We start from the raw sequence: 13,549 nt of genomic DNA on the forward strand, positions 1-13,549 counted from the left end.
GAAACCAGGTCCAACTCTGGTCATGCACTGTAATTACTGTATTACAACAAATTGGCAAATTAAATTCTGCATACATGCTAATTAAAATCAAATATTTTAGAAATTAAATTAGGTCTCAGCCTTCAGCCCACTACTACATCTTATCTCAACAAAAAGGTAGAAATTCATTTACTTTGAATAATTTTTGGCACCCAGGGGCATAGGTGAAGCTCGCAGGATTTAAAGCTGCCTCTCAGTACATCATGTAGCACATGTAGTAGTAAAATTAATCATACTCCCTGAAGCTGAGATTCAAACTGGGCTACAACAGTCCTTTTAGCAACCAAAAGTCTATTTAATCACTACAAGTTAGGCTACGCTCATAATTAACCTCCGGTTGCTTACAATAAACAAATTCATACAGCTGTGTATTGACCACCAGGTTTAGTTTCCGAAGAGATCTGTCATCCCAAAACAGAAAACTTTTAATAAAATATCATCTACAAATACAAATTCAGTGAAATACTTCAACTGGATATAGGCATGCAGTTTCTGTCTGTGGTATTAATACAAATCAAAACCGCAATGCTTTTTATTTTTAGACAAGATCAAAACTGAACAATTTCTTACACCGACAGATTAAGAGCATCTATTGTTTGCGCACAAATAGCTTCTTTAGAAAAAGAGAAAAGATTCTTCCCCTCACTGCCTCAATATGAAAAGGAAACCTGATTTCAGGCAAGGCTGGTTTTTCATATTCCTACATATGTATGTAGAAAGATGGGGGAAAGGTGCTGTCATCAAACCCTCTAGCAGTGCAGGCTCAGTACACTGCAAGATCCAGCTTTTATTTTGTACATATGAAAATTTAATAAACTGAAAATGTACACATCTCAGATTCCTTTCTCTGCTTTGATACCAGAGCTGATTTTCCATCTGACTTTCTTCCAGTGAAATACAGTGGGCTTCACTAGCTTGCAGTGATAGCTGCTGGGTAACAAACACGAATCAAAGTCCATTATTGGGATGGAGGATAACCTTTAAACCCAAAACCAAATCTACCAGAATAATTCTTATTGTGTAACCGCTTTCAGTATTCCTCGGAGAACTTTGTAACTCATTAACTGTTGGCTTTCCTTGGGAGGAAAGCAGGGTCCACGCTCTGTCACATATGCATATGGAAATCTAAGCACCCACAGTCCATCAGATGGAAGGGTTATTTCCTGCTTCTCAGGGTAAAACACAGGACAAGGTGGTGGCCCTGGTTGCACCTGCAACAAAAGGAAATATGAGCAGATAAGCACACCTTGTTAGAACAAAAAAAACCCCAAATTTAAAAGCAAACTGAATGCAAGGTCTGGCCTAGAAGCAGGTTCTTATCCACTTGAGTGCATTCCAGGAAGACATGGTGCTGTTATAGCAAGACAGCAAGGTAGATTTCCAATTTTATCACAGTGAAGATACTGAATTTAAGGCTGCAGATTAGATCCTATCAGAGATCCACAATCCAAACACAAGCCACTCGCCTCTGGGGCAGCACTCAACACTGCATCAATAGCAGATTTCAACAAGGTAGCTCAGATAGCCCTGAGCTGTTACCTCACTCTGAACCAATGGGAATTTTCAAAGACCTCAGCAACATTTAATAGGGCTCTTGAATAATTCATATTAGAAGATTCAGAAAGTCTTCTTCATACGAGATGCTGATGTAAGGAACCCACAACACACAGCATAATGGATTTTCCAAATAAAAATACACCCATAGGAATCAAACTACTAAAAGAAGCCAATCTGTTGTCATGCATTAAGGATCTCATGGCATTTCCCAAACAGCTTGAAAGGTTCAAAAATGTCCTGCATCTACCTACCTTCCACTATCAATGTGTTTTGTGCTTACTGCTGGTTTTCAGTGGCACTACTATACAATGAACACCATTTTTTTTGCCAGTCTAACGAATAAATAAGCACTTAGGAACACATAGAGTGGTAACTGAAGGAAGATACTTGTTCACATTTTACTGCCTTAAAAAGTGAGAAAGTCTAAGTGGAGCTTTTTCTTCATTTTTTTAAAATACATTGGAAAATGAGAAAAAAAATTTCCAATTAAAAAACTCAACAGCTTTTCACCTCCCAAATTCAAAGGGTAACTAGTAATAATTGATCTCAAAATTGAGTCACTGCATTTCTCTCTGACATTTAAAACGAGAAATGAATTCTTACGCTGTCATTACTCACTTGGTATCTTTTTAGAAAGAAGCCATTATTACAGTATGAAGTGCTATTATTTCATCCTAGATAACAGACTTCTTAAAACTTACATTATACAAAGTGTAAATCTGGCATAAGCCAATCTTGATGTAAAAAAAAAATGTTTATAGAACAGACACTTTTGGTCTTAACAAACCTGACTGAAACTGGTTTGAGTTGGAAAGTTCCTTGCAGCATCCTTCTGACACTCTCTGCCTATCCCCCTTGCACCTGCTGGTACTGCAGCTCATGTTGCAACAACTAACCTTGTCCTCTTCCATTTCTTACCTGAGGTGTTAATGTGATCTGCAGTGGAGCATCAGGAACCACCACGAAGAGTCTCATGAACTGAGCATAATGTGGTTTGAGTCCTCGTCCCTGCGTCGATGACAGGATGTAGAGCGGCATGTCAGAGTTGAGGGCTTTGATGGCAGATTCCTTCGGCCCCCCTCCCATCACTTTCATGACCTTATCAGGCCCTGAACACATGAACCTCCTACCACGTGCATCTTCATACTCAAACCCTACAAAAGCTCGAGCTATGTCGTCTCTCCGTCTTCCTCTTCCCATCACAACTGCACTTCTTTTCCCAGGAACAGCCTTGTTGGGTGCAGGCCAAGAATTGGTATCTAAGTCTCCTTCATCTTCAGTTCTTGTCCTGATGACAATGTCCCAAGGCATTAAATAGTTTGTTCCTGGGATAAAGCCTTGTTGATCTAAGCCTGTGTGGAAGTTATAAGCCTTAGCAGGCCCCAGCTTAACCAGTGACCAACTGGAGAATTTGGGCAAAAGGCCTTTGGGGCAATTCGAATGGAGCATCCCAGGCAGGTACTCAACAGTGGACGCCTGGCGATCTACCAGGCTTGGCCTTTTCTCACTTTTGGAGTCCCCACTCTGCCCGTGACTGTCTGCATTGTCCCCTCCACCCTGGGCATCAGGTGGGTAAGTGCCCAAGCTGCCTGTGGACTGACCCAGGCTGAGGGCTAAGCTCAGGCCTGTGCTTTCTCCCTGAGTCTGAGGTTCTTTTTCTTTAAGTTTCTCAATCTCGCCTTCCAAAGGAGCAGGAGAAGACTCATCCCGAGCAGGAGCTGGATCAGGTGTGCTTGGCTGAAATACAGGAAAGTTGATGTGCTCCAGCTTCCCACAGCATTTTTCTTCCAGCAGCTATGAGAAAGAAAATGTGGTTAACTTTCCATCTTCCACTGTTGAGATGAGGGAGTGCAGAGTCATAACATTCAGCAGCTAAGATTCAAGAGGCTTGAGCTACAAGTTGGGAGCAGGTGTCGATCTATTGGAGGGTAGGAGGGCTCTACAGAGGGACCTTGACAGGCTGGATAGATGGGAAGAGTCCAACAGGCGAGTATTTAACAAGTCCAAGTGCTGGGTTCTGCACTTTGGCCACAACCACCCCATGCAGTGCTACAGGCTGGGGTCGGAGTGGCTGGAGAGCTGCCAAGCAAAGAGGGACCTGGGGGTACTGGCTGACAGCAGCTGAACATGAGCCAGCAGTGTGCCCAGGTGGCCAAGAAGGCCAATGGCATCCTGGTCTGCAGCAGAAATAGCGTGGCAAGCAGGAGCAGGGAAGTCATTCTTCCCCAATACTCAGCACTGGTTAGACCACACCTTGAGTACCATGTCCAGTTCTGGGCTCCTCAATTTAAGAAGGACATTGAGATACTTGAATGTGTCCAGTGAAGGGCAATGAGGCTGTTGAGAGGTCTTGAGCACAAGCCCTATGGGGAGAGGTTGAGGGAGCTGGGGTTGCTTAGCCTGGAGAAGAGGAAGCTCAGGGGAGACCTTATTGCTCTCTACAACTACCTGAAAGGAGGTTGTAGACAGGTGGGGGTTGGTCTCTTCTCCCAGGCAACCAGCAACAGAACAAGAGGACACAGTCTCAAGCTGCACCAGGAAAGTTTACACTCCAGAGGAGGAGAAAATTCTTCACAGAGAGTAATTGGCCAGTGGAATCAGCTGCCCAGGGAGGTGGTGGAGTCACTGTCACTGGAGGTATTCAAAAAAAGCTTGGATGTGGCACTTGGAGCCATGGTTTAGTTGTCAGGACGTGTTAGGTATTAGGTAATAGGTTGGACTTGATGATCTCTGAGGTCTTTTCCAACCTGGTTGATTCTGACTTTGTGGTTCTGTGAGAACCAAAGCAGTGATGGGAGCACAGCTCATGGACACAACGGATTTACAATTCACATGGACACACTGGAAGTGTAAATGAATGCTCTTGCACCCATGCACGCACTGGTGCAGACTGGAGCTGCCCATGCTGGTCAGCCCATCCTGCAAACAATTTCTGCTCCCAGAAATATCTTCCTCAAGCAACACTTAAGCTTTGATTAGGTTAAGGGGAAACATACTTGTGGTCACTTCAGAATGCAGGCTTTGTCAATGAAGCAAAAGCACTGCTTGAAGCAAATGCAGACATCTAATAGTTACCTGGTAGAAGTCATAATTAGCTGCTTTGATATCAAATGGGTCATCACGAGGAGCTTGTTTCCTTCCACAGTTACAGGCACCGGTGGAACGAGCCCGGCTGTTGTGGTAGAGAATTGGAGGATTTCTGTCTGCTTCTGGCTTTTCCCCTAAAAAACAAACCAAATCAAACCCTAAATAAATTGCTCACCATTTCTAGAAAGCCTTTAATTCCCTCCATACTCTGCATCCTCCTTGCTATATATATATCCAAAAATTATTTACCAGCAATACCAGTTTGTCAAGCAGCTCCTCCCTTTCCCAGTTCTAATACAAAGTTCCAGGGTAGGTTATACCACTAACCAGAATCTTCTCTGGTTGTATTCTCTTTCCAAAAGGCATCAATAGTTCATCTGCCTGCAGCGAGTGTATCTCAGACAGCTTCTATCCCTTGATCTATTCAAGCTACTGAAAAATAAATGGGGAAGGGGCACCTATGATTCCTGGGGAACTTTTGTTCTCACACATCTCCTGTTAGGACTCCATCATAATGCTTCTATTTAGTAAGATGAATCTGAGTTACTACTAAAATCGAAGTTACTACCAAGAGTGGACTTGTTCCTAAATGTTAGTCAATCTCCACAACAGTTCTGCTGTAATCAATCCCACTGTACAAAGCTGATTCTTGAAAGCCCCAACTTTTCATCTCCCATAAATGTGCCAGAGTCACAGTTTCCAGCCTGCAACCTTTTAAAGCAGAGATAAATCAAACCCATGAAACCCACCTACAAGCTGCTTTACCTGCTTTGGGGAGCAGATGAAACTTATGCACACAGTGCTGGTCGGTTAAACTCCGCTCTTCGCAGAGCTGGTGCCCATTGCTCCAGAACTTGTAGCAGTCCTCGTTGAGCTGCATGGCGTATTTGTGGAAGGCTGGGCCGCGGGCGTGCTGGCTGTACACACGCAAGGCCTGTGCCAGCTGGTTCTTATGGACTGTCATGGTGTAGTTGTGGGGCAGGTTAGACTGATAGGCACTGTGGGCCATGGGGAGAGCCTTCTGGCAACGGTTTTCTGAGAACTTGGTGTCTATATCTAAATAGCCTTCCAAGACTTTGATGCTGCCCATGATTTTCGAGCTCAGCTCTCCAGTGAGGGAGGTTGGGTCATCATCTTTACCTTCAATGGTCACTTCATACAGTTTCAATGCTGCAGCAACCCACTTCTGGTAGGTCGGCAGCTCGAAGTGAGAGGGCTGTGGGTTCCTCCCCACACTGTCATCAAAACCCTTCTTGCTGAGCACTAGCTCCACGTGCTGCCACAAGAACTCCTTGAGGGTGCAGTCCACAAGCTGCCCAGAAGAGCTGGAGCTGCTGCTGCTGCTCTCTGCATGAAAGGATAGCTGCTGCCTGCCATGCCGCATCATCTGATACCTCCTGGGTCCTGACAGGGTGGGAGCCAGCAGCGAGTCAGTCTCTTTCATGGTGCAGTTGCTTCTGAGTTGGTCAAGAAGCATGGCCACTGGATCATCTCCATCCTGGGCCCCACCAGCCACTATGTACACAAAAGCCTGGTTAGCAGGCACAGTAAACAGACAGTTGATGCTTTGGTTGGTTAACACCCTGCTCTTGCGGAAGATGCGGTAGATCTGATCCTCTAGAGCATGCTGCAGCCTCCTCTTGGGGGAGTGCTTCTTGAGGGGTGGCTTATCCAGGTGACCGCAGGGGTCTTGGCCCCTGCTTGGAGGAGGATCCACCTTCAGGGCCCCGTTAAGCTGGAAGAGGAAGAGCAGGCGTGGCGGACATGGCCTGCAGTTGAGTTTCCACTCCTTGCCCACCGGGCAGTCTTTAATCGCAGCCTTCAGGGAGGGCAGGACCTTCTGCCGCAGCCCATCCAGCGCCCTGAAGACGCGGTCGTATGTGATGTCGAAGGAGCAGGTGGGGTGTACCAGCAGCAAGATGTGGCAGACGGAGAAGAGGTAGAGGAGGCTTAAGCAGTGCAGCTTCTCCTGGTGTTTCCAGAACTCGTGGGCCTCGGCGTGAGGCAGCGGGGCCGGGCCGCCGGAGGGGTGACCGGGGCCGCTCTCCCTGCTCTCGGCCGCTGCCAGGTCCCCGCAGGCCCGCAGCAGCTGCGGCGTGTCGCAGATGGAGGTGAGCACCAGGTACAGCACCCGGCTCTCCTGGCAGTAGTAGGCCTGCAGCTGGTTGTAGTCCTTGGTCGCCGGGTCACTGTCCTGCCCCGGGTCGCCGTCCGCCAGCTCGGGGTCCTCCTGCTCGAAGAGGGGGAAGACTTGCCGGTCGCAGACGGTGCTCACCAGGGCCGCCTTCTCGGAACACAACTGCAGCGCCGTCTTCCCGAAGATGCCAACCACGCAAACTTCCTCATCGCCGCCGGCCGCCGCGCCGCCCCCCTCGGCAGCCGCCGTGGCGTTCAGCAGCAGCTCCCGCAGGCTCACGGGCCCCACCGCCGCCGCCATGGCTCCCGCCGCCCCTCCGGGCAGCCCCGCCGGCAGCGGCATGGCCACGCTCCGCTCCGTGTCCGGAAGCGCCGGCGGCGGCTTGGGCCTTGCGCGTGCGCGGCCCCGCCCCAGCCGCGCGTTACGGTTCCGGCCGCGGTCACGGTGCGATCGTGAACCGCGGGTCAAGTGCTGTCGGTGCCGGCTGGAAACGGGGTGTGCACGGATACGAGAGCGAGCAGGGCTGCGAGACACATCGCGGAACGCTTTACACGAGGCCGGGAGCGACGAGAAGCTGGAGAACCTTGAGTGCTGGACTGCACCTCATAGAATCATGGAAAGGTTTGGGGTGGAAGGGACCTTCAAAGGCCACCTAGTCCCAGCCCCCTGCAGGAACATCTGCCACTGCAGCAGGTTGCTCAGAGCCCCCTACTTCACCTGGAATGTTTCCAGGGATGAGGTGCCTACCACCTCTCTGGGCAACCTGGGCCAGGGTCTCACCACCCTCAGCATAAATTTCTTCCTTCTCTCCAGTCTAAAACTCCCTCTTAGTTTAAAACCATCACCCCTCATCCTGTCACAACAGGCCCTCTTAAAAAGTCTGTCCCCAGCTTTCTGAGTGCCCCCTTTAAGACCGTTGTAGGGTCTTCCTGGCTCCTCCCCCAGGCTGAACAACCTCAACTCTCCAATCCTGTCTTCAACTGCAGAGGGGTTCGAGCCCTTGTCACCCATCATGAGAATCTCTCCTCTCTCAGCAACCCCGTTTTTCAGTTTTGCAGAGCTGTGATGCCCCCAAAAGGCATAGGGCAAGCTGAGAGGGCAGTGCTCTCACAGTCAGTGTCATGCTGTGCTACAAGAACTCAAACTCAGGCTGTACCATCATCTCTGGAAAGCAGCTCCAGTGATGGATGACAGCAGGTCATTGTCCCCACCAGAAACTGCAGCACAGGCACATTGCCTGTCCACCACTGTAGTGAATTATCCATCACTTAGTGAACTTGACTGTAGAGGGAGGCTTTCAGCTACTTGCCCTTAAGCAGTGCAGTCCTAAGTTAAACACCAACCAAAAGCAATGCACTCTAGTTGCTTCACATGTTCTCACCCACATAATTGAATTGTTTGGGGAAACTTGCAGCCTGTCACTTCAACAACAGTGCCAAACTGCTGCTTTTCTTTGAACCTTTATAACCATCAAGATCTTTTATTTAAAAAAAATGATGTAAAAACAATACTGAATTTCAGCAAATATGCACATATTTATCTTACAAGCAGCACCAGTGGTGGGAACATAATAGTCCCTGCTTCAGCAAAAGCCAGGCAGCATAAGACTTGGGAAATCTCATGGCTTTTTTCTATTAACAAAGATGCAACCAGATTGAGACACATTAGACCTTTAAAGAGCATAATCCTCCTAAAGGGGTTTTAAAGTGCTCCATTCTTGCATGCACCAGATTTACTTACAAATACATGTGCCTGAGTGAGATAAAAATGGGATGCAAGTGGCTTCCTGACCACATATGAAAAATACATTGGTCCATAAACCTACTTTTGTTCATCAAAGCTGTTTGCAGTGCTTAACCGGGCAGGTGAGGGACTCTTTGGGTGAGCCATCTGTCAAAATAAGAACAGGGGTCTGATATTGGGAGGTGAACTTAGTACTAATCATGACCGAGATAAAATATAACACAATGCCATAAAAGAAAACAGAATGCAACACATCCTTAAAATAAAAGACATTATTAAGCTTCAGATTTTGTTCTCCTGCAGATTGAAACTGTGAAGTTAGAGATCACATTGAGGCACTAGAATGGCCAACAAAACCACCAACCTTTCCTCTTATCACTGTCAAACAATCTGCTGAAAGATGGGCAATGGCACTTTCCCTCTGCAGTTGCCTTACCGTTAAATGGGAATCAGTAAAACAACCATTTTTGTTTGTGGTACTTAGGGCTCTTGGATGAGAATTATGGAGAGACTGCAACTGAATACATACCAACAGTGCTGTGGGGAAAAAAATGAGTACGAAATTCTATGAATTTGAAAGCCAATTTATCAGCCCAAAATGACTTGCCTGAAATTTGCGCCGCAGTGCTTGTGTCATTATTGGTGTCAACCCGGACCCACATTCAATGTTTTCTTTACTATTTAGAGGAGTGCCACCAGGACTTCTGAAAAGATTGGAAACAAAGGGGAATTAGGATTACTTCTCTGTTTTTCTTTCCTGAAGAGAAACAAACCAAGAGAATAGGAAAGAATTTACCTTTGTATATTGACTTTCTTCAGATGTTTCCGAAGATCTAACTGATTTTTAGGAGGGGTACTGAAAGAACAAACCAGAATGAAGTATTTTCCACTCTGTAAACAATGTTAATCACTTTAGAACAGAAAAATCTAGTATCAGACAAAAGAAGAAGGCATCTTACATTAAGGAGTTGGCAATGTGAGGTGGTGGTTTGGATTTGGATCTCAGACTAACACTCTGCAAATCTGAGACTGTAATTAGTGTCCTGCGTGTCCTCACTGGTGATTCTGCCTAAAATGAGAAAAGAAACATTACCACAAAGAAAACTTTAGAAGGTCTCACTGTAGTAAATGAACTAACCAAAAGTGTCTTTTAAAGTTTTATTAAGAATAAGGACAAGCAAAGAAAACAGCGCGCTGGGCTGAGAAAAAGGGACGAAAATACAGCAAAAAAAATAGTTTTTCCTCTCCTTCTTATATAGCTATCTCATTTACATAAACAGACTTATGTTAAATAGAAGGCAGGACATGATAATGAGCCCCCACAATGTTCTGAAGTGCTCGGGAGAGAAAAAAAAAGGATCAGAGAGTAAAAAAGCATCTTTCTCACAGAACGCTGCAGAACTCCTACATTCTTACCTGACACACACATTCCAAGGCAGAGCCAGGCAAGGCCACCTTTATCTATGGTTTGTCTACTAAGAGGTCAAATTGAGCCCCTTGAAAACGATCTTCCAAACGAAATTCACTGAACTTAACTCTTTACTTGACACAAATCACATATTCCCCCATGAATATTGTAAAAATATTCACAACGTCACTGACCTTATATCTATTTCATATTTATACTCAGAAAGATTTCTGTGGTTAATGGCTTTTATGCTTTTTTTGAACCATTAAGATTCAATGTGCCTGGAATAAAAATAGCTCTATTAGAAAACACTTTTGCAAAGATGTCAGCTGGGCAAAAGAAAGCCCCAAATCTGTTGACAGCACACAGACAAAGCGCAAGAAAGCTACATGTTCTCTCAAAATTTAGGAGAACTGGCCTGCATGCCAACTGACATTGGAGTTAGACAATTTGTGCACTTCAAATGCCCAGGTGCAGAATTAGGATTACTTGAAACTGAGGTTTTTGAAGAGAATTGTGTCTTGGAAAAATTCTATGGGAGGCTAAGTCAAGTATTGCAAAAAATAAATTGGTCCTACGGTGGAGTTTCCCTCAACACACTATCATCCATTCAGCCGCAAGTGCTTTGTGTTACCCTGTCCATTCTCAGGTTGCTGTCTCTCTTCTTCAGTTTGACATTCAGGAGGTCTTTGACAGTGATCTGCATTGGCCCATCTTTTTTCAGTGATGGTGCCTGAAAATGAAGGTGGTTGGAAAGGACATTAGGTTTGGCAAGTGACTGAGCATTCACAAATAGAGATATTCCTGATGAACCAAGTCCAAAGAACCTAGCCATGAGATGAAATAGAGAAACCTTAGTCCCTACCAGAAGTGCTTTAGAGCTGTTGCCCCGGTTGAGGAGGAGAGGTGCTGGAGGCAGTGGTGGTGGAGGCAGTGGTGGTGGAGGTGGAGGAGGAAGAGGTGGAGGGGGTGCAGATAGTGGCTGCAGCTGTATTGCGGAAGGCTTGGGTACTGCTGACGGCAGGCCCATCTGCATTTGTACAGGAGCACCCAGAGCTGGCTTGTTACACTTTTGACAAAGAGAATTTTCTGAAGACAAGGCTGCAATTCCATTCATCTGAAAACAATATATGTAAATAAATCAGAGACTAATCAATCCACTGGCAAAAGCAGATTACATTTTAGAAAACAAAGACATAAAAAGCCTCTCACAAGGCTCAAGAGCAAACCAGTTCCCCCTGACTATGAAGCAACCACAGTTAGTAATGCTGAATGTGAAGAAGAGGTAAAACCCTGCCCAGCAAGAAGCTCTGAAGATTTCAGTCTATCTGCAGTGACCACAGCTCCTTATATGCTTACACAAGCAAACATTACCCTGCCACAAAGGGACTGATACTGACCTGGAGTGTTCCTTGTAGTTTGGAAAATTCTGCTTCCAACTTTTCCAGCTGCTCTCTGAATGTATTTAGCTCCCTTAAGTAGAGTTGTGACGGAAATATAGTGTCTTTCACCACCTTAAAACTCTAAGCATAAAAGTGTTTTGAACATGTTATGTTTCCAGAGACAGGACTATGATTACTATTCAAAGTTCTATTGCACAGTCTTACTGTAGACAACAGAAAGACAACATGAAGATACAAAATGTTACCAAAGAGTTTCTTGGCAGGAAGCCAGGGAGTGACTTGTTAAAAAAAAACCCTTTAACTTCATCTTGGAATTTTAAAGTATAATTCATATTTGACCCAAAAAGCTTAGAGAACTTCTGCTGTGAAAGAAAAGCTGCACCCTCTGTCACTGCAAATCCTTCTGATACTTCAATGCATGTAATGTCCACAGCTGCCTTGACACTCTTGCATTTATTCCTTCAATGGTAAACACTAAATGTACTTTAGATGTTCTAATACACCTAATGTAATTGACACCGTAGCTCTCAAATCTGGTTCTGTACCCTGCACTAAAGTGCTAAGAACAACCTTACACCTTGGCAAAAATAGAGAAGTAGAAAACTCACCTGTGCAACCGTGTTCTGGCACCAACAATACAAAAATGAGGCTGTTGTTGTAAAGGGTTTTATCACATTTTTTACACTGAGCAAAGCTAATGACCAGAGTGAGGAGAGATGGCTTGGAACAGATGATGTGTTCGGAGGAAGGTCACCTGCTAACCTGGAACACAACATATCAGAATGTCATAAATATATCTCTAATTTCAGCCTTTAAAAAAAGTTTATAACCAATCACCTGGAAATGACAAGTATCAGCAGCAGCAGGTGACAACAATATAAACATAGGCATAGAGATTGGGAAAAACAAAGATACACTTCAACAAAGGTGGCAAAAAAAAATCGTATTTGCAATATATTTCCATCTAAATTGCTTTTCCTGCACATTAGTATTAACAATAGAGTACTAGAAGATATACAGGATGAAACAAATTCACAGCATCGATGCCAGGCTGTAGATAGACCCCAGACAATTCCATTACCTTATTTCCATTAACCATCAGGAGCAAACAGTGGACCTAGAAACTGAATTAAGCAAAAGTTCAAAGTGAGGCTCTTACCGTGGAGAAGGACAAGCAGAGCCTGCAACCTGAGGGTTTGCAGCATCTCCTTTTTTTCCTAGCAGAAATTTTGTTCGGGCTCTCCGTTTTCGTCTGTGTTTCTTATACTTTACCATTGCTGTTAGAAAGAGAAATTTAAGTTTAATGCATAGAAATTTGACATGAGGACAAAGCTGTCACCATATACATAGGAAAGAACGTGGACTGCATCAGTTGTCTTGCTAGAAGCATCGCATACAACTGATTAAAAAAAAACCCAAATATCCTTACATTCCTATGAGATGCATTTGTACACGAAAGGAATGAACGATGTAAAAATTATCATTTTATACGGGCTTCTGTTGTCAGTTTTAATTTATCCTGAAGTGATAGCTGTCACAGTGGGGGGAAGTTACGTTTGTGGAAAAAGCAGCAAAAGGCATCAAGCAACCACAAAACGGGGCCCCAGGCATGCTCTGACCCCGCTCAGCCGGTTCCGTGACCAACCACCCATCAGTGCAACAGCGCGATCCCCACCGCGGCCCTACAGCCTCCCAGCTCCTGCGTGGGCCAGCCCGCTTTCTGGGGAGCCCACACTGAGGAGCGGGCAGTTTTTCACACACCGTCCCCCCACCTGAGCTGGAAAGGGAGCAATGAGGCATTATCAGGGGTGACCTCGGACCCCGGGCCGCTTCGTTCCCCCCACCCCTCTGCAGCCGCTGCTCACCTCCCGCCCGGCGCCGCCGATTCAAACCGATCTCCGCACCGCGAGCAGCCAATGGGAGTGTCGGTCTCTTCCGTCTCCGCCCCCGCTGCCCGTGCTAGCTGCCCACTGATTGGCCGCTGGAAGGACTGGGGCCTGAGGTCGACGTGAGCGGACCGAGCGCCGCTACGCCCCGTCCTGGGGCGCGCTGAGGAGACCCGCCCCACCATTGGATAAAGGCATTTCAGCCCCGCCAACCAGCTGCGGTATACAGCTCGGCTGGGAAAGGACAACGCGGTTGAAAGGCGGGGGAGCGCGGGCCCGCCGGAGGAAA

At 46.1% G+C, this 13,549-nt stretch overlaps 2 protein-coding genes across 2 annotated transcripts; both read right to left on the minus strand.

Moving 5' to 3' along the window:
- Positions 1–1,029: 1,029 nt before the first annotated feature.
- On the minus strand, positions 1,030–7,162 carry SMG8 (SMG8 nonsense mediated mRNA decay factor). The gene is made up of 4 exons (XM_054394528.1): positions 5,449–7,162; positions 4,672–4,817; positions 2,515–3,390; positions 1,030–1,250 (listed from the first exon to the last, which is right to left on the minus strand). The coding sequence occupies exons 1-4, from the start codon at positions 7,160–7,162 to the stop codon at positions 1,053–1,055; spliced, it is 2,934 nt and encodes a 977-aa protein (XP_054250503.1). The 3' UTR covers positions 1,030–1,052.
- A 1,479-nt stretch (positions 7,163–8,641) lies between these two features.
- On the minus strand, positions 8,642–13,445 carry PRR11 (proline rich 11). The gene is made up of 11 exons (XM_054394529.1): positions 13,240–13,445; positions 12,994–13,151; positions 12,534–12,651; positions 11,983–12,136; positions 11,372–11,494; positions 10,837–11,088; positions 10,606–10,704; positions 9,523–9,632; positions 9,360–9,419; positions 9,171–9,267; positions 8,642–8,710 (listed from the first exon to the last, which is right to left on the minus strand). The coding sequence occupies exons 1-11, from the start codon at positions 13,443–13,445 to the stop codon at positions 8,642–8,644; spliced, it is 1,446 nt and encodes a 481-aa protein (XP_054250504.1).
- Positions 13,446–13,549: the final 104 nt, after the last annotated feature.

This window comes from Indicator indicator, chromosome 30 (genome assembly GCF_027791375.1).
Source record: "Indicator indicator isolate 239-I01 chromosome 30, UM_Iind_1.1, whole genome shotgun sequence".
Taxonomy (NCBI): Eukaryota; Metazoa; Chordata; class Aves; order Piciformes; family Indicatoridae; genus Indicator; species Indicator indicator.